At 37.3% G+C, this 21740-nt stretch overlaps 2 protein-coding genes across 2 annotated transcripts in view; both read right to left on the minus strand.

Moving 5' to 3' along the window:
* LOC137399603 (enolase-phosphatase E1-like) overlaps nucleotides 1–10951 on the minus strand; it is a 40187-nt gene extending 29236 nt beyond the window's left edge. The window contains exon 1 of the mRNA XM_068085781.1: nucleotides 10588–10951. Within this exon, the coding sequence (XP_067941882.1) occupies nucleotides 10588–10762 (175 nt within the window). The 5' untranslated portion in view covers nucleotides 10763–10951. The remainder of the gene's footprint in view (nucleotides 1–10587) is intronic.
* Nucleotides 10952–12302: 1351 nt separating this feature from the next.
* On the minus strand, nucleotides 12303–20431 carry LOC137400895 (uncharacterized). Its single transcript, XM_068087236.1, has 5 exons — nucleotides 20214–20431; nucleotides 17193–17299; nucleotides 15999–16171; nucleotides 13834–13998; nucleotides 12303–12615 (listed from the first exon to the last, which is right to left on the minus strand). The coding sequence occupies exons 1-5, from the start codon at nucleotides 20429–20431 to the stop codon at nucleotides 12499–12501; spliced, it is 780 nt and encodes a 259-aa protein (XP_067943337.1). The 3' UTR covers nucleotides 12303–12498.
* Nucleotides 20432–21740: the final 1309 nt, after the last annotated feature.

Here is a 21740-nt window from a genome sequence, read left to right on the forward strand (position 1 = left end):
GTAGTTGTGGTTCATGAGACTTTATTTAACCCAACTGGCTCAACGTGAAGTCTGCAATGCGAATTGCATGACATGTACATTAATATAAAACAGTTGCAATTATTAATAACAGTGTAAAATATACAAATTGATTCAAATGTTTTAGAGGCAAATCAAATGTATAGAATTAGCCATAAATTGTGAAATAAACATAAAATGAGAAATAGACAGTGAATGTAACAAATCCTTATGTGTAAAAGTTTAACAGTTTGCTAAAAGTAAAATGCACAAATTAATAGGCAAAAACTGACCTTGTTGCCTTCCGTGGCTTGCCTTGGTAAAATAGACTTGAAAATATTGTAGACTTGAGAACTTTTAAAAGAACAACTTTATAAACTTAGAAACTTTATATCACCAATAATGGTGAGCTTATTGAGCCATACTGCTCAGGACAAAGACTGCTGCTCTACTGACCAGTTCTAGAGAAGACAGTTGACCAAGATGAACCGAGAATGCAAAAAAGTTAGACAAAATTAGTGCACATTCCGGACCCTAAATTAGTCGTAGTCCCAGCCACGCCAATCGCTAATGGAACGCGCTCCAACGCCCGCAGCAGCAGCTCTCAAGCTTATTCATCCCAGCAGCCAAAGACTGGAAAAAGCATTAGTATTTATTAAAAATGTACCTGTTTTATAGTCGTGACACATCTGTTGAGGTAATTATCTATTACACCTTGAAAACAAAGAAGTCTGGGGCTGATGTTTACTAGAAATATTTTTTAAGAAATGGCTAGAAATAATACACGTATCTAATTTCATTACATGGACTAATCACTGGCGCTTCGCATATTCGGGTAAGATAATAGCATTTTTCTCATTTGGTACACCGTGTGTTCGATATTATCGATAGGATATCAAGCAAACACTCTAAAATTCAACGATTATGATAATTGATACAATTTGAAAATTGCTAGAATATTCTATAATCCTACCTTCTTTAGGCCAGCGAACAAAATCACCCAACTAAAATGGTTGAGAAACAACGCTACCAAATCATTTGCCCGTAATGTTATAATCAGCCGCAGAAGCCTTGGAAATTTGAACATACACCTGGCACACAAAAACTTCAACATTTCCTATTCTTTCCAAGCAGTGACTGCCAGTAATTTCGATTCTCAGACAAAAAGGTTTGAGTAGTAGTAGTAAAATATAATAATCACATTTTTATTTATTCAGATGCAGTACTGAAATTCATGGCCTGTTCACAACTGCATATTGACACCACATTTAGGTAGTTCAGAGAATATGTGAATGTATAATTAAGAATCGTTTTCCCTTTCATTCTCGTCACAATTTGAAAAAAGAAATAACCTTAAATGCCATTACTTTGTCATACTTTAAACTTTCTTGGCAGTTTGTTCGATGGAATATTCTAGAATCAGGCGACTATGACCCATGAAGTCCATAGAGAACTCATATCGTATTTAAACACTGAAACCCTATCACAGTTTCTTATTATATACACATTTCTTCTAGTAGTCCTACTTGTAAAAGATGGTGGCAGGTGTTCATTCAGTTCATTCTCAGCAAAGGACTGGACACCACTGTTCAAAAGGACCATCAGTGAGGTTCAATAAGACCATCAGTGAGAAGAACAACTAACCTATTTGACAGTGTGCCTGACAGGATGTTCAAAAGGTTACAGTGGAGTCATCAGGTGGTTAGAGAATGGTAGACCGACAGCAGTTAATTGAGACTACATTGATGTGGTTAAAATCATTATACTGCGTTCTACCCATTGATGCCCATAACAGCTATAGATGGGCTTTTCCACAAATGATTAGATCCCTCACACCTCGGTGATCTATAGCAAAGCTTTCTATGCTAAAACATTTCATATTATTGTATTCAAGACGACAACAATGTTTGCTTTCATTGTCAAACTGTAGCAAAATGTCAACTTCGATAAGATGTGAATATAAGACAGCAGAGAACAATTGGTTTGAGCTCAACAGAACAGCACTGACTACTGTGCAGGAATTATTTTTTATTAATTTGCAAGTCAAAGGGGGATTTCGGTTATATCCGTGCTATCAAAAACCACCCAACATAATACCAAGGTATAAGTAAATGTCATGGGCAGAATGCTGTATAAAATAATATACGAACAAACTTTTTTCTACTTTCCTTCATAAATTGGTCAAAACTTGAGAAATGTGACACTTCCATGACATCACCCATAAGCAGTGGCCCCAAACCAAGATGGCCACCAAGCTAATGAAACTACTACCCAGAACAAGTTGGCATGGACAAGCTGCGCAAGTCATTCAAAGCATTAGTCACCTTGTAATATGAATATTAACTCACCAGATTTTATTCCAACAGCAAATCAATAATGTTCAACTCACAGGGTTGAATCATCAGCGGTGTCTCAAACACCTTACAGGAGTGGATAGAAAGGGGAATGAAACAAACTTGAATTGTCACAATAACAAAATGTGTGTTTCTATGACTACAGTATTGGCTGCAGATCTTGAACATTGATTATTATCATTGTGTTTTCTGGCGAATAATTTTTAGCTTCTCATCGAATGTGGTCATTTATGATGACATTGATCTGTCCTTGGGCCCCATGCTAACAATACAAGTTGTAATGCATTATTTAACTCTGTTCCTTGCTCCCATGAGAATACAAACACTCATATCCCTAGGTAAATGATTGAACAATACTTTCTCTCTCTGACTAAATTTGCTTAGTAATGAAATAGTCGGATGCAAGCCTGGAATAGCCTTTGTGCACTCAATCCTCTTTCAAATTAGGCAAGGATTACTCCTTTCGTGCAGTAAACATTCTTCTTATAACTTGTGCTAATTTTTCTTCATTATTTGCTATAGTGAATTGATTTTGCTCCAGTGTACTAGCAGAAATGGAATGCATACACTTGTTGGCATCTGCCTTCTGTAGTTGTGAAACCTGTTAGACCATGTCAGCCATGACATCATTAACAATGGAATAGAAATCATGCTGATGATTCAGCTGCCATCCAAGCTGGTACTCTAGTTCAATGATTTGCTCGTTGTATAATGGTGATTATCCAATAATGAACCATAAAGGTGAATAAGTTTACTAGACTTGGCTAGAGATCCACGTCCCTTAAGGCTCCAAATGAGTTCAGCTGAATGATTTCATGTTTGAGCAACGCAGAAAATAAAACGGTTGTATCCTGTGACAATGCAAAACTCAGTATCCATTGCTGCTACTCACATGGGTCAGGTTTCACCAGCATCAATAATATTCATAGTAAAATATGTGCATATAGACACATTTCAAAGGCCTATTGAACAAAGTATGATGCTCGATACATTGGTAATACAAAAAAGAAGAGGAAGAAAGGTAACAAAAGCCATTGATCACATTAGTCAAGTCGAACAGTACAATGTTCGACTTGTCAAACATGTTCGACTGTATTATAGGGTTTTTGCGCATAAATAGCAGACTAATATGAAACAGGCTATAATAGAATTTGTACATATCGGGCATATTCCACTCGGTTTCCGACTGTATAGACCTAACATTTGAAGAGCAAATTGCTGCAGTGTTGTGATGGTTGAGGTGCGTGATGTGTGATAACCAAGTCGCCCCATCGCTTTTCAATAGCATATAGATGCATTGGGAAACTGAAAAAAGCCTGAGCTCATCAAAACTTAGCGTTTGTATGCTTTATCTGTTCGGTGAACGCAAAAAATGCTTTTATTGGAATAGCTCATGCGCCACACTCGAACCAATGGAGTAATTATCCCGATGCTCGTATCGTATCTAAAGAATATGCAGCGGATAACTTGAAGTTTACAGACTTCAACTGTTGTTTACCACTCTCCCCCTCAGCTTTTGTTTAGGCGACCCGAAAGCACTCCACCCCAATAAATAACAAAAGTTATGTCCAACTCCATCTACGTAACATTGTTCTCACGACTTAAAATCTTTCTGGTAAATATTTGGTAAAGCTGGTAAGTAGATATAGCCAAGGTACCCTACAAAACCCCCAATGCATCCAGTTGGGGTGTGGACAGCTAAAAGGTGGATGCCAGTAGATTTTATTTGAGAGGCTAATATGCATGTAGTGTGTGAAAAGATTAGCGGCTACACGCTTGTAGGTGTTTGCTGAGGAAATGAAAAGCCTGGGAAGAGAGCAAACTGTGTTGGGAACATTGAAGCGCCTAGTCCTATAGACAGGAGTCACTTTCACGGTGAACATCACCCACTACCAACGACTGTAGCCTGGATAGTAATGATCTAAACAGAGCTAGCTGACCACAGATGCATGTACATGTATAGTCTCTCTAGTAGTCTAGTTGAATCAACCAACACTCTCCCATTTATTAATACTTCATCCTCTATCCATAGTAATTTTCCACACAACACTTCAAGCCTTCTGAAACATTGCAGTTTCAGAAGTTGAGGAAGAGATGAAAATCAAAAACAACTTGAAAAATTTAGCAAAATTACTTTTTACAGAACCTAGCATGAGTCATAGCACATACCTACTACCTGCTACCTCCGAGCATATGCGCTGGTGAGCCTACACTTTCGTTTTCTTGGTTTTTACGGTTTGATAAAAAAAACCTGGGTAAAACGCCAAATTTTTTTCTCGCATGGCACATTTATTGGCTGACCAATTGGACTTGACCCAAAGCAGCCGATCATGTGGGCGATGGATTCCTATGGTGTTTTTTCATGAATTTGTTAGTTGCATCAAGTTTCATCTTCCGACTAGAGTACAGACGTAGGCAGCCATTAATGAAAGACGTGATAAATGCCATGAAAATTTGATGACTTGACTTTTGACAGCAGCTGTTTCCAGAAAATGTGACAGAGCATCGAAAAGGTCATTGATAGGGAGGGAATTGTAATCACTGCTATCGGCAGACTGTTGTTGACAGATGTGTAGAGCGGAAAGACGTTGAATAAAGATGGGGATTCTGCTTTAATTAAATAATATAACCTAATCAAATCTTTCCTTATTTGACATTTGCTTCATTACGAACAGGCGCTATGCGGCAGACCTATCCAGCTTGTTAATCTACAAATCTTTCACACAACCATTACACGAGTTGGATAAGAAATGGTTGTGATGGAAACGATAAAAAAGCAGTTCAAAATAAAATGCCAAGTTGTGTTTCTCAAATACCGAATGTTTAGCAAATGGTCAGCACAGGAATAGGCAGGTATAAAGTTGCCTTACTACTACCAAAGTTGAACATCAATAACTATTGATTCACTGGATTCATCGTTGTTTTAAAGGATGTACAAATAGCTTACCGAAACCATAAACTTATGTATGCCATACAAACGTTTGGATTTTACCGATGTTTTTATCATTCAGAGTAGAATTTTAACCCATCCGATCATAAAACTGTGATTAGTATCTATGTGGCCAACTGTCAACTAATGCCAACAAAAAAACTAAATTACTGTAGTAACAGAATAGACCTATAAAAAAATTTCAATAAAAAGCACCGCGGGTTTACTGAATCAATATCATGTAATATGTAGACCAATGGTTTTTAACGCGGGTTCAATCGGCAGACCCTAGGAGTTTGGTGAGTCTGTCTCAGGAGTTTGGTAGAGGTCTCGCAAAGGCAACAGCAGAGTCCCCGTTGATTTGCAAGGTCATGTTTTTTATAAAAAGATATGTAATTTGTTATGAGTTTATGGATTGTATTGATTTGGTTCTTTGACCAGAGTGGTGTGAATGTAGTTCATTTTGTGTATCAATAAAACATGTATCATGTCTTGAATAACAATAAAATAATAATTTATTGTTAAATAACAAAGAGTTTGGTGAAAGGGCATGCTGAACTACTGATGTAGACTGAGAACGGCCAATCTGAATTTATTTTAAGCATAATCAAAAAGTAACTACTACCTGGTTCATAATGGTCATCATTCATTAGCAATAGTGAAGAGACAGGTATATGGAAGTGATGCCTCATTTAATGCATTGATGATTGTCAAAGTTATAACTGCAGTAGTCTCACGAACGACATGATAAGGTTAATAGCAACGATTGTCAACAATGTTTATTTATTTGCAACATTAGAGCTACTTTCAGGCATGATTAGATTGATATTTTACGTGCCGGATTCTTGTATGAGGAAAATTTTAACAAGGTCTATCTTATAAATTGTATCGGTATGATTTCTGTCAACTTTTGTTGATGCAATGTCTGTTGATGAGTATTTTTTTATCGTTCTGCTAATGTATCAATTTTTGTTGATCAAATTAGTGTCTTGGATTAGCGGCGTATCATAAACCAGGCTCAAGGTTACAAAAACTTTGGTCCTACCTTCATCGGAAGGTCAGCTATTATACAGTTCGATCTTTCACATTAACGTATTTGGCACGTGTTTGTAATATAATCATAATAAGGTCCAGCAAGATAGTATTTATTTGGAACCAATCAAATTTTATTTTTCTCTGTTAAGAACAGGCATACGTTTTGTTGTTGAAAGTTCAAGAAAACAAGACACTCATTATGATACTCATTTGACAACTAACAAAAGGGACTACTGATACTGGCATAGTATACAAATTTTAGATAATCAATACACGACCAGCAAAACCATCACTGAAAAATAGCTACTGCTTAGAAAGCATCACGAAGAGAGCATGGGCTGAAGGAATAACTAACAAATAGTCATGATACTGCAGCCAACATCTGCTCGCTTTACATTCATTTCAAATTTAAAGCTTGGTCAACACTGGCAAAGGTTTAACGTGGCTAAAAACAACTACTGAAGAATTTTATATACAAGAAAACTATTTTGTTCTAGATGTACTGCTTCGATGGATAACAAGAGCAAGGTGTATTACTACTTAAAAAGTAATTGAAATGTAATAGACTTAAAAAAATACCTGTATTATATACTAGTGCTTTTCAAGTCTGGTTAATTTGGTCACGATTTTCACGGGAACCAAGTATGATACAAAAAATGCTTGAAAGAGCCAAACATTTCTGCCTGTAGCAAGTGATTTCCATGTAAACAGAACTGGTGTGAAGCAGATTTATGGGAGACTAGTTATATATATATATATATATATATATTACTCCTAAGGCACTAAAATGAGTCCGAGATGACAGGGCTGAATCAAGTCTGTTTTTCTAGATTTTACATTGCATTAAATTATCTAGCTTGTTCAATTCATGAGCTGTGTATAAACTAAACCAAATTCAACACTATATCTGAATCGAAATGGCCTTCTTCCAGTCTACTTGAACAATGAACTTTGTAGGCTACTTCTTTCCCCTAAGGAGTGATATTTTATTAAAACTCTTTTGCAATAGATAGGTAAGCATCTCCGTTATTGAGGTGAGATGGATGAGGTAACAAGATGGGTTCTTAAGTGCTATTCAATAACTGTAAACTCATCCTAAATACACCATCCCTCGAGGGCATATTCTATAGATCCTACAGACGCCAGTACAATGAACATGGTTGCTCATGCATTGAATAATGTTGAGCAAGATCTCATGTGATACAGTCATGCTGAGATACAGTCATGCCTAGTGTCAGTGCTAGTACAGAGATGGGAACTCATGTAAACTACACAAGCGGTAGAATTTGATTTCAAAGGCGAACAGTTAGAGCTGGTACAACTTTATGACAGCTACTGGAACTTGTACGATGCGGATAATCTACAGTTTGGCATCATCCCCTAGATGGAAGCAGTAATAATCCACAAGTAAAGCGAATTTTGTTACTCGCAAAGTTTCACCATGCGTCATGCTTGAATGGAAAGGTGCGAAAGATGGAAATGGCACTTGCAAATGATGCACAAGTCGTTCACATTTCATGCGCACTTCTGTTATTCCTACATTGATTTGACGAGACATGAGTGCGCCGCTATGACCTCGGATGTAGAGTTCCTCATACTTTTTATAGAACGTCTGCCTAATTCCGCAACATGTGAATACTCATTGAGACGCTTATTGCACGATTATTCAAAGTGCAATCAAATTTAAATCCGCATCATTCGCACCATGGAAACACTGATGGTGAACACATGGGCTTAGTTTCACTAAGCAAGCAAGTTCATAGCGGACCTAGCTCACACAAAGTAATCAGGGTAAAGTTAAACTGACAAGAACCACAACTGGATGTTATCAGAATTTTGACGAAAAAGGCGTCTACACGCATGTGATAAAATGCAAATAAAAACATCTAGCATTAAACTGTTCAACTACGTTTGACCAATGAGAACTGATGTTATATATAATTATATATTCAATCGTGCTGAACATTTCAAATGCCTTAAAATGTAACAAACCATTATAATCGATATTTTAACAATTCAGTTTTTTTCTTTTATTTCAGACTACCAAATCTTTACTGATTAAACAGACAGTTGAAAGCATAATAACATCTGCAAAAGAATAAATCTGGAAATTAACATGCATCCTGATATAGTTTGTGCTGTCATCCAATCCGCAAGCTCTGTATATCAAACAATATTGTTCATGCAGATTTTGCCATAAAAGCTGCGCACACCATTTACGCAATGTAAACATGTGCTGAATTCCGGAAAAAATTATTAATTGAAAAGAATGGATCACTAGAACCTTCACCCTACTGTTATAGGGAAAATTGAGACTTGAAAGACTGGAAGAGAGCATGTGTGAGCAAGAAGTCACACATGCTTGTTCACAAGCAGGTGTGAAGTTTTGTTCACACCTGCTTGTCAACAAAACTTCTTGAAGTGATAACAGCAGCATAATCCAAATAAACCAAACTTGAATACATCGTAGTTTCGCCAACTTTCTCAAAGCTTGGAAGGTCGCAGAGGCCTCACGAGACATTCAGCTTTGTCAGATATTCGCAATGACATACATATGTAACCAGCTTTCAAGGCTCCCGTTTATTAAGATAGTCTATGCGAAATCGTTGGGAATAACATGAGCTTTTAAATAACATTTGGACACCTCCATGAGCGACAAAAGAAAGCCATCATCTCCATTCTGGCAGGGTTTTTGTTAGGCATCTTGTAGATCTATCGCTTATATTGCTTTGTAGTTCTTTGAGGAAGTTTGAACTCGGTTGGCAACAGATTCACCTGTTTGCATCATTGATTTGTTAGCTATCTATTGTGAGCACTCCCAATTCTATACACAGAAGACACTATGATTACGATAGAGCTTTAGCTCTTGCCAATATCTAGATTTTGTTTAGGAGCTGATTATAAACAAGTCATACAAACCAGAATGTCTATCATAATACAAATAAACTAAGTATTGATGGAAGGAACACTATGACCTGTTATCGGCAGTCATTTTGTGGTGACAAAAAGCATAGCTGAGCACAAATACATTGCAGGTGGTTATCATGGGTGAGACCTATCATTGGTAGACAATGGATGAGATAACATTTTAAATACCCGCAATATCAGACTAAAAACTCCGTATAATACCGAAAGAGAAAGGTGTCGGGTATCCCACTGATGGGTATGGGATTGGTGAGTCCAAATAACATTCGACGAGTTAGAGGTGTTTCGACACTACAATAATCATGCCGAACAACCAAAATTCGCCATAAACAACAAATCTTTTCAAGAAATGAACAACAGTGCAAAGATTTTGAGAAATTTCATTGATTATTAATAAATTAATCAGTCAAATTACGTAGCTAAACAGGAATCTAATTTCAAGAAGCTCAATTAATACCTCGGTTAATTCCTGTTTAAAACACCAATTACTATGAGTTAACTGGTGGAGATGGTAAAAATTTAATTAATTAATATCAAGCCGGTCAATCACACAAGAGCTGTTGTCGGTCAGATCTAATGAAACGAGCATGAATGCTGCTCCAACTCTACCGTTGAAGTTTCAGCTGTTTTTGTTAACCCGAAACTTGCAACTTCGTGTGTGGCCACCCCCACAATGTGTTTCTTTCTGTCAATTCAAGATGTCAGTTTACATAATGACTGGACTGTATAATGGTGTCACAATGGCCTTTCCAATGAAACACACTAGAAACATGCTAAGGTACGAGACAATGCAGGACATGAATAGCCCATCCTTATGTTGATATTGTGGATAATTATCTCTCTCCATAGTTATTGTGCGCTTGGGTTCCTTTGTGTTTATTACTCAAGAAACCCCCTTTCAGCATTGTGAAGGTATCATTAGACAAGGGATCTTGTTGACTTAGCGAAGCAGATAGCCTAACATCACATAGCCCTTAGAGCTTACAAGCACCAACCATCAAACATTGATAGCAAGTAATAAAATTTGTTCACAATCTCTCATTAGTCAGTTTCCACGCCGCGATCGAGACTGCGCATGTTTGTGCAAAAATAACCAGATAAAACTGCAGGGAAGTCTATAATGGTAGTCAGTATTCAATTAACAATCACGAAACGCAAGTAAAATACTATGTGAACAACACGGATGGGAACACAGCATTCTCACTTGGAACCAAAAGTACAGTCATAGAGGCGTTTGAGAATTTTTAGATAGAAACCATTTGTTTTAGAAAAGATGGTAAACCCAATTACAGCATACACTAAAATAACCTGCTGTTCCGTCAAACGCATTCAACTATGAGCACTCACTTGTTTCCTCGGCTGATTCAACTGGATTTGGTTCGCCTGCCGCCTCAGAGTCTGAAGCCCCCGTTCCATTCTCAGTTGCCTTGTCAGCTGGAGCCTTCGTGTAGCGTTCATCTTTTTGTTGTGCTTTTGAGCTCTTTTCCCCACTAGCACAGCTTAATGTTTGGCTATTGCCCATATTGCAAACGCTATAATGTCAATCTGAAGAATACACAGAACGTGTGACTACTCCGAGTTCAAACGACACGTGGAAGAGCTATCTTGAAACGGATTATTAGTGCTCAACTACGCGCTTGAACTTCGCATGCCGTAATAAATTCAGGAGTAGCGCGAATAGCCTGCGAGAACTGCAAGTCGTATTAGCGGCTTATTAGAGTTTATTAAGACTGGGTTGACGGAAAGCTATGAGAATTTAATCGAGGAGCCGTGAGTCATTCGTGCGTGACGAAAGTACATCGGTACTAGTCGACCCAGAACTCCTGCAGAAAGAAACTAACGGAGGTCATCGGGAGGTCTACAATGAGAGTTACCGTAGCTTCGTAGGCGACTTCCTTTATATGCCTTTTTATTATAAGCAAGACTAAAGTAAGAAAAAAATATTTTGATAATTATATACAATGATACTATTAAATGCATGCACACATTAACAAATTTTGTTAATTTATTGCCATTTAAAAACTATTCAATAAATAGAAAATACTTTAATATTTAAATTTTATTTAAATTAACAAGTATCTTGCAACACTTACAATGTGAATTAAGTCTTACTAGCTAGCTCTAGGTCACACAACACAGAATAATTGTAGTGAAAGTGTAGTGATTTTAGTAAAAGAACTTTACTGCACTATCCCAAGGTTATACACGCATGAGATGAAATGAAAGGTTTGGTCTCTGCAGCATTATGTATAGAAGCAAAATTTTCGCTTAAAGCCATTATTGTGATATATCATGAGAAATTTAAAAAGCTCCTAGTACTCTTAACAGTTATGCAGAGTTCTGGTTGAAAAATTCTTTTACAACAGTAGAACTTTTGGGAATTACTAAAAGTTATTTTATCTCCGACAAGTGAGAGCCAATTAGGTGTAAGTAGACAAGCCTTGTATAATAACAAGTGTCACCATGGAGCAGCTAAGGAAAACAAAAAGACAAGAATTGAAAAATGATTATTAGCATAGCATTCCCTTTTAAACATATAATATTGAGAGAACAACTCCGACATAGCTAATAACGTGTCAAGTTTTTGTACCAACCAAAAATTACCATGATTTTCAGTACTTCAGTGTTTAACCTATTGAGTATCTATCAGTGTCTAAACTGTAGAGTGTCTATCAGTGTCTAACCTATAGAGTGTCTATCTGTGTCTAACCTATAGAGTGTCTATCAGTGTGTAACCTGTAAAATATTTATCAGTGTTCAACCTGTATAGTGTCTATCATTATCTGATATGTAACATGTTTTAGATGGTTTTGTAAGGGACAGCTTGAGGATTGAACTCGGAGCTCCAGCGCCACAAGGATAAGCTTCACAGATAGTCATAAACCTGATTTTTTGCTGCACCTCATTTGGTTACTAAAAGAAGAAGCAATCTTACCTAGAGGTATCAAATATCAATCTAACAGCATAGCATACAGGTTTTTATTTTGAAGATTTCTAAAATATACCACATAACCTGCTAAACAACTTGGGAATGAAACGATGTCTTTACATAGTTCATAAGATTTGTAACAAGCTCAAAAAATGTAGTTTTATAGGCGATCTCAGTGTTATGCATAACATTCACTGTTTATCGACTTGCTATAAGACAAAGTAAAGTCCATCAATAAATACCAAATGTCACAGCTACTCAGAGCTTTGAAAAGTTTTTTTTAGAAAGTTTGTCAATTGTAAAGTTTAACTAACGAGAGAACAGATTTATTATGTGACTTTAAAGATAGAGGGAATATAATACGGAGTATCGCTTAGGTATTGGAGATACTTTGGGTCGTTACCCCACTTGGCCATGTTCTGTTTCTCTTGCTGCCTTCCTGTAGCCTGTAACGGGAAGCCGATAACATTTTAAAGTTAGATAACAATGTTTTAGGTCAAGTTCTCTCCACATGATTGAGAGATAAAATTTCAGTCAAGTTCTCTGGGATGGCATAGGACAATAAAGCTTTAAATGGAATTATACCGTTAATAGCAAACTAACGTTTTTTATGTTTGTTCAATGTTAGAATTTTAAACCTTTTATAGCATCGGCAGCAAGTCAGCAGGGCTAAAAATGGTCTGTACTAAGCTATTGCTAGATGAAACCTGAGTAAGAATTTTAATTCTTCATTTCAGCATAACTTCTGCTGTTTACAAGAATGACATTCAAAGGGTGGTCGGCATCAGCCAATAGGATTTCATGGAGAACCCTAAATGATCATCCTATTCAATTCCTTGTAAAGATGGGGTCAGAATAGGCAGAGTAGGCCAGAATATTCACAGAAATCTATGGTCACAATATGGTTACAATATGGTTGAACTTTGGTCACAATGTGGTCATATTATGGTTACACTACGAGTACACTAATAGTCACACTATAGTTCGCAGTGAGAACGCATTATGGTTACACTATGGCTACACTGAAGTTCCACCAAGGTTACACTATAGTTACACTACAGTCATACTAAGGTTACACTGATGTTACACTATGGCAACACTAAGGTTACACTACGGCTACACTATGGTTACACTATGGCTACACTACGATCACACTATGGTTACACCAAAGTTACACTACGGTTACACTGAGATTACACTATGGCAACACTAAGGTTACACTACGGCTACACTATGGTTACACTATGGCTACACTACGATCACACTATGGTTACACCAAAGTTACACTACGGTTACACTACGGTTACACTGAGATTACACTATGGCAACACTAAGGTTACACTATGGCTACACTACGGTTACACTTTGGCTACACTACGATCACACTATGGTTACACCAAAGTTACACTACAGTTACACTGAGATTACACTATGGTTACACTACAGTCATACTAAGGTTCCACTGAGGTTACATTACGGTTAAACTATGACTACACTAAGGTTACACTATGGCTACACTATGGTTACACTATGGTCACATGATGTTACACTGAGGTTACACTATGGTTACACTAAGGCTACACTATGGCTACACTATGGTTATATTATGGTCACACTCTAGAGAAAGTAAATAAAAAGACTATGTATGTTTGTATAATAAATACCTGAGAGGTAAGTAAGGTTATAAAAAGAGGAGATATTATAGATAAATGCTCCCAGCCTTCCAAAACACTCCACGCTGATAGATATAGTCCTGTCCACATAAGCGACTCACCAAAATAGTTGGGGTGTCTGCAGAGACGCCACAACCCCTCAGTAATAAACTTATCCTGCAATAGTAGCGTGCGATGTCTAATTAATATAGAAATATCTGTATTGATAAAATAATGCACAAAGCTTTGACGAAGCCATTTGCTTGAACTTGGTCTGTATGTATATCTTATATGTTCTATGTTCAATATGTTCTCTATGTTCTAGATGTTATATATGTTATATGATCTATATGTTATATGTTCTCTATGTTCTATGTTCTAAGCTATCGTAGAAGAATAGGAGATTCATGGATCAGCATAATTCTAGGTGTGACATCATGCATCGAGTTCAACTGATTCATGAAACATTTAAAGGTTGACTTGCAACAAAATTCACATTACAGTTATTTGGTATTAAAAGATTCACCATGCCTTACTCTGTTGTGTTGTAGGTGCAAAATGTGTGGAAATGTGATATCAAGCTCTTAAAAGCTCAAAAACGAACAGTTGATCGCAGCCATCACGATCACGAAACCACCGTAGATCGGAATCATTTTATTTTTCTGACGTAGTCATTACATTTGGTTATTGTTTTGTCACGTGATCTTCTCATGTAAATTGAAAGGCCAATAAAAGGGTCAATATAAAACGTCTCGTAGCACTAGTTTATGACAAACACTTCAGGTTTTTGCCGAAGAGCCCGTATCAATTATAGATGCTCGCTACTTTACAGTTTTGTTTCGGCTTGGTCTAATCGTCTAGTCGTAATATAATCATGTGACCCATATTTCGCGAATAATTTCTGCAGCATTTTTCGATTATCACAGGTGACCAACAGGCTCGGCATGTTTATCAGACAATGATATGTACTCCTTCGAGCTAAGGTTAAAAAATTAAACAAATTTTTATGGTAGGTTATAGGACATCAGTGCTGAAAGTGACAGCATTACAATGACAATAATTAGATAAACAATAGACATGGTTTTATTGAATGCATGAAGTATATTTGTGAAAATATTTTGACGAATGAGGTTGCTTGAAAGTGTAAACCGAAGCCATTTTGTACAACTACGTCACATTTGAGCCGTTTTGGAAAGAGATTCTAATCTATGGCGGTTTTGTGATGGTTGCGATTAACTGTTCGTTTTTGAGCTTTTAAGAGCTTGTAATCACATTTCCACATATTTTGCACCTACAACACATCAGAGGAAGACATGGTGAATCTTTTGATATCAAATCACTGTAATGTGAATTTTGTTGCAAGTCAACCTTTAAACTAGATGATTACTACAAAACTGATTGAGATAATCTTCCGTTATACGACATAAAATGATGAAAAAATAAGAAAGACAAATACTAGTTGTAACCTCAGCAACTCGTTGTAACCCTTATTGTTATGAGAGAGCATAGATTGCCTATAGACATCCAGTGGTTTTGTGTGTTAAATATTTATTAGTACAATGGATTAGATTGCAGCAAAAGTTTTCACCAAATGCTTATTGGTAGGTTACCATTAGACTAATTGATTTAAGCTAGTACAGGGGCTATGAGCATACCTTTCGTGTTCCTTCTGTTTGACAGTCGGCAAGTTTACAGGAAGATATAGAAAATCAATAGCAATCTGTGTCTGGCTCATTGATATAAAGCAAGAGTGCAGTGGTTGTAGCAGTTTTTAACTTTTTTACTTGGAGTGCTGCATGTAGTATACAAGATGAGAGAACAAGAATCTCTCCCTTTTACATAACTACATGTAGTTGATAGACAGGAATGCCAGAAGTTTCAATAAGGTAACCAAGAGTCGTCTGCTTAATGTTACCAGAAAGGAAGCAGCTCCCAACTCATGTGTCAGCTGTAGTGTATAAAAGCAATGTTTGTATGCTAAATAAACTTATTGTTGCAGGTTAAAAAGTTGGAGTTATTTTCTCTTTTGAACAAGAGTAACTTCATTTGTTCAACGAATAGTAAAAGTTGGCTCAAAGTCATTGTATCACAGGGAAAAACCTGCTAACCTACGACAATTGGCTACAATATTGCAAATAGCCTTAGCGTCCAAGAAAAATTTACCAGTGTATGTTTACCTCATTCTGTGGAAGAGACTTGAAGATTGTTTTTTGATGATCCGCCACCCACTCAGTTACAAAACCGATGCACCAGGCGCTCCAACCGATATACTCGAGTGGTCCAATAGGTTCCTTCGCTGTCTTGATGTTTTGTATAAAAGTTGGAGCAATATTGCATGTCGTCCAAACACCTAAAATCCAAAAAAATATAAAAACAGATTTTTGGATTTGTATTTTTGTTGAAATTCACATGAGTGATTACCCACAGCATATTTGAGTTGCATAAACTCCAGATCTTTTGTAATTTTTTATTTTGGTTTGTAGGCTATCAGAAAGAAGATACAGTATATATCGGCAGAAAGGCTTTACAATGTAGGCCTTGATAGACATACCTACCGTGGGTGGTTAGGGCTGTACATAACCTGTACATATGAAATAGTCAAGGCAGACATTTAGCATGAAGGCAAGTTACAAGGTCAAAGCTGACAAAGTAGTGCATCCAATCATCAAACTCAAAAGAATAATGGCCACTTTTCCAAAAAACATCAACTTGTATTGAAATGTGTATCTAAACTATAGCATAAAGTACATGTATATAAACCTTCTTGGTATAAATATTAACAACCTATAACCCCAAAGCATGATGTTACTTTAGAAATAAAGATGCTAGAAAACTATCATAAAGACTGATTGTAACGCCTACAAAGAAATATTTGGTGCTAACACAGGGTGGTGAGAGCCAGCCCTGTGTCTGGGCCATTTCTCGATTCAGATCGACTTGACCAAGCTACTAAACCAAAAACGGAGAAACCGTCTCGGCGCTCAATAAAGGAAGGCGAAGCTTGCTTCACCAGAATGCCTATACAAGGAGAAGCAACGCAAGCAAAAGCAGAGCACCTTTGCGCCTGTATCTGTGCATCACATCATATATTGCTTATATAAAATACATACCGTATATATTTTACTAATATTGTACAAGTGATCTGAGATTGGTCTGTTGCCGTAAAAGCATCTCTCAGACGTTCTTGACAATAGTTATCTAGATAGACCTAATGTTAGATGGAATCAGTAACTTTTAATGGTATAGACAACTTCTGTAGGAATGCTATGGTTGACTTTCTTGTTCGCATAAGTATACTTGCTGAATTAAGGGTTGTCTTCTCCTACTATTTAGGTGTAAGCCATTGTATAAAAAAGCAAAGGCATGCTTACCAAGCATTATCCAGGCTGCGAGGAACTTGAAAGGATGATCCCGTACGCCATCAAACCCTTTTTCAGATCCTTTTCTCCATACTCTTATGGTGAGAAATGAGCCGAGCCTGGGTGCAATAAACATCCAATACTCGGCCAATCAATGCAATAAACATCCAATACTCGGCCAATCAATGCAATAAACATCCAGTACTCGGCCAATCAATGCAATAAACATCTAATACTCGGCTAATCAATGCAATAAACATCTAATACTCGGCCAATCAATGCAATAAACATCCAGTACTCAGCCAATCAATGCAATAAACATCCAATACTCGGCCAATCAATGCAATAAACATCCAATACTCGGCCAATCAATGCAATAAACATCCAGTACTCGGCCAATCAATGCAATAAACATCCAATACTCGGCCAATCAATGCAATAAACATCCAATACTCGGCCAATCAATGCAATAAACATCCAATACTCGGCTAATCAATGCAATAAACATCCAATGCTCGGCCAATCAATGCAATAAACATCAAGTACTCGGCCAATCAATGCAATAAACATCTAATACTCGGCCAATCAATGCAATAAACATCCAGTACTCAGCCAATCAATGCAATAAACATCCAATACTCGGCCAATCAATGCAATAAACATCCAATACTCGGCCAATCAATGCAATAAACATCCAGTACTCGGCCAATCAATGCAATAAACATCCAATATTCGGCCAATCAATGCAATAAACATCCAATACCCGGCCAATCAATGCAATAAACATCCAATACTCGGCCAATCAATGCAATAAACATCCAGTACTTGGCCAATCAAAAACTATTTGCTTTCTTTATTACAATGAGAGCCAAAGATAGTTGAATGCCAAAGCGCATCAGCATACTAAAGCACTAGTATCCTTCAATGTATCTAGTGTCTATATACGAAACCTGATTAAAATGTTGTCGACATGGGTTTGTGTACACTTGCATATTTGCGCAATGAAAAAACATATTAACAAGATGGCAAACATCTCATAAGTGTTGTCAAAAAATTGCAGGTTGCTACACCAATGTGTGTTCGCGTAAGCTGTTAAGTATGTTAAGATCTGTCAGTTGCTTTCAGCAATTTTTAAGCAAATTTATTGAAATGTGTAATCTATTGAAACAGCGTATCTCATTAAATTTGGTGTGAAATTAGGGAAACCCGGTGCTCGACCTTTGAAACATTAAACGTTGCTTTTAGAGATGCTGCTCTAAAGAAAACACAAGTTTTTGAGCGGCACAAAGGTTTTCATGAAGGTGAGACAGCACTGAAGAAGAGCCGAAGGGTGAAGGCAGACAGACCAGCATCGGCAAGAACTTGTTCATCAATTGACAGTGTGAGGTCATTGGTTTTGGCAGATCATCGTCTAACTATCAGAGAGACAACTGGAGAGACTGTACTTGGTTTTAGAACTTTTCAAAGGGTTTTAATTGACGATTTGAACGTCAGAATAGTCACACAAAAGTTGGTGTCATGCTTGCAAACTGATGAACAGAAGAAGCCCAAAGTGCATGCTATCAATGATCAAGGTTTCAAGCAATGATAGAAACTTCAAACCGTAATAACGAAGGAGAAATCTTGGGTGTGTGGTTATGACCCTAAATTCCTATGTACTAAATGTCCTATGTAAATTCCTATGACTAAATTCCAAAGTAACCAGTGGAAGTCTCCAGGCTCTCCAAGATCACAGTAGGCCAGAATGTCTGGGTCAGTTGTAAAGACCATGCTGATCTCCTTCTTTGAGATTCATGGAGTAGTACACCATGAGTACCCACCACAGGGTTCTACTGTGAGTCGGTGTGCCTATATTGAGATGACTCAGAGAAAGAGTTAGACACAGAGGGCCTGAATTGTGGTACACAAGTTCATGGGTGCCGCACCATTATAGCACAACCGCCCTCACTTTGTTTTCTGTGAAGCAGTATTGCACTAAAAATAACATGGCCATGCTACCTCATCCTCCATATTGATCAGATCTGACTATCTGTGACTTCTGGCTATTTCCTAGGTTAAAACTTACTATGAAAGAAATCAGATTTGACAGTGTAGAATCGATTAAACTTGTAACAACAAGAGAGTTAAACATCATCAATGCCGATGGCTTTCAGCAATGAATGGCATCATGGCAGAAGAAGTGAGACAAGTGTATCGGTAGCCAAGGAGAGCTATTTGAAAAAGTCTAACCAGATAGGTCGATTGAAGCAACGAATTTTGAGTTATATAGCTCCATTCCTGGAGCTTTTGAATCAGATCTCACAGCTATAGATTGACTGCAAAGAGTGCACAGCTACAACTATTGCTTTGTGATATCAATAAGGATAGCAATCCTTGCTATAATTTTTAATATAACACGAGCCGTGCCCATCTGCCCATCTCTCTGAAGCTGCTGGTGGATGTTGGGAAAAAAGTTTCATATGGGATTTGAACTCACATCATTTGGCTTTGTAAACCGGCGTACTAACACCTGTGCCAATCGACTGCCTTACAGCAGGATATATGTACAGATATTTATTATACCTGATGATCTCTCCTTACGAATCAGACTGCCAGGGTGCATAAGATGATCTTATCTCAAAATTAAAACAACAACAGAATTTAAATATAGTTGTACAGACTGCCATCTAATTAGATTATTCTTGCTCTGCAGGACAATTCAATCATGATGGAAGTACGTGTATATAGATTATTCAACACAGTAAGGAAGTTCCTAACATCATAAATTATGTTAGAAACGTCATGAGTGATTAATATGCTCACAATTATTTAAAAATTGTAACATGGTTGAGTAGTGTAGTGGGTAGCACGCCGGTTTATAAAACAGAAGGTGTGAGTTCAATTCCTGTGGGAGGTAATCTTTTTCTAACGTGACTTCGAACGGTCACTGCTCTTATTGAAATAAAGATTGACGTAGTGAATAGCCCTAACTTTTCTAGACATAAGCGTGTTTAGACATAAAATCAGCTCAGGTGTATAAACAGTTCATCATACCTGATAGCCCAGAGGACTGCACACGCTGACTGGATATACTGTCTGGGATACTGAGCCTCTCCCCACTGCAGAGATTTGCAAGTTAGAAACACGAGGGTTCCTGTCGCTGTGAGGTCAAAGAACTTCTCTGTTTGTAAAATTACTGCCACTACCCAAGCAACAGCTATGATGCCATAGTTGATAATAAGGGCATTTAAAATAGATGTCTGTAGGTCCATTGTCGCCTTGTAGATGACCCACCGGTTTGAACGACTCTCCTGGCTTCACAAAACACGCCCTTCACGCTAAGCCCTTATTAATCCCCAAGATAACCAAAAAGTAAACAGTAGAATGACGATCCCAACTGATCCATCGTAAGAGCATCGACGACTTACTAGCTGTAGTACTTCGTGAAACTGAATGAGAGGGAACGATCACTGGAATTGTTGCAATTTCCCTGTTCAAGTTCAACTATTTGTAACACATTAGGTTTTATTGTTTATTCAATGATTACTACTTGGTGTTCTCTATAAATAGTTATCTTCAGTGTCGCTTACTAGCAGTGTACAAAATAAACTACAGTTTATTTGGTGCTCTCGAATGCTCCATGCGCGGTTTACTAGCCTGTCTTGACAAACTGTTGTTTTTGCGGAGTTGTCCTCCGGCGAGCAAAACAACAGCTTGTCACAAGACGCATTGCACCTGATGCATCAGTTGCACTGAAAAGAAGTTGTTCTCTTCCGTCTATGCGGCTTGGCTGCGATGTTATGTCGGTCACTCCATTGGTAATCATAATGGATTTCGCGCAAAAATGTATGTAGAAAATAATAAGATAAGAACGTTTAATCAGAGACCCGTCCCTGTGGTAAACTTTAGTAGAACTTAAGAATTTAGGCAACAACAGCAACTAAACATGTTGTTATTTGTGTGCTCAGTCAGTTTTATTTCTATTTTTGTATCAGTCAGTTTTATTTGTTCTTATTGATTTTATTTTAAACTTAATTTTATTCTTAAGTTCTACTAAAGTTTACCGCAGAGACTGGTCTCTGGTTAAAAGTTTATATCTTATTTTTTTCTACATAAATTTTTGTACGAAATCTGTTATGGTTACTAATGGAGCGACTGACATAACATCACAGCCAAACCGCATAGACGGAAGAGAACAACTCCTTCTCAGTGCAGCTGATGCATCAGGTGCAATGCGTCTTGTGACAAGCTGTTGTTTTGCTCGCCCCGCTTGACGGGGTCTACTCTGCAAAAACAACAGTTTGTCACGACAGACTAGTGGTTTAAACACCTATACATGATTTAATTTACACTATATATATGATTGGCGATACACGACGTGTTCATGCTCTAATTTAATATTCTGCAGTTTTAGGAGAAATACAGGATATTTTGATTTGTCTTTGGAACACGATAACTGATATAATACACTTTACGTGTTGCGCTGAAGCACACCGAGGAGTAAACACAAACAAGGAATATTCTAGCCAATACACTGTAGACTGGGCTAAAGGCTAGTTTTGTGCATTTATTTCCACTAAG

This window comes from Watersipora subatra, chromosome 7 (genome assembly GCF_963576615.1).
Source record: "Watersipora subatra chromosome 7, tzWatSuba1.1, whole genome shotgun sequence".
Lineage (NCBI taxonomy): Eukaryota > Metazoa > Bryozoa > Gymnolaemata > Cheilostomatida > Watersiporidae > Watersipora > Watersipora subatra.

Coding starts and splice junctions, on each gene's coding strand:
- LOC137400895 (XM_068087236.1), bottom strand. CDS start 20,431: ATGGACCTACAGACATCTATTTTAAATGCCCTTATTATCAACTATGGC. Junction 16,172..17,192: donor CGCAGCCTGGATAATGCTTG/GTAAGCATGCCT, acceptor TTTGGATTTTAG/GTGTTTGGACGACATGCAAT. Junction 12,616..13,833: donor TAACCTTACTTACCTCTCAG/GTATTTATTATA, acceptor TTCCCGTTACAG/GCTACAGGAAGGCAGCAAGA.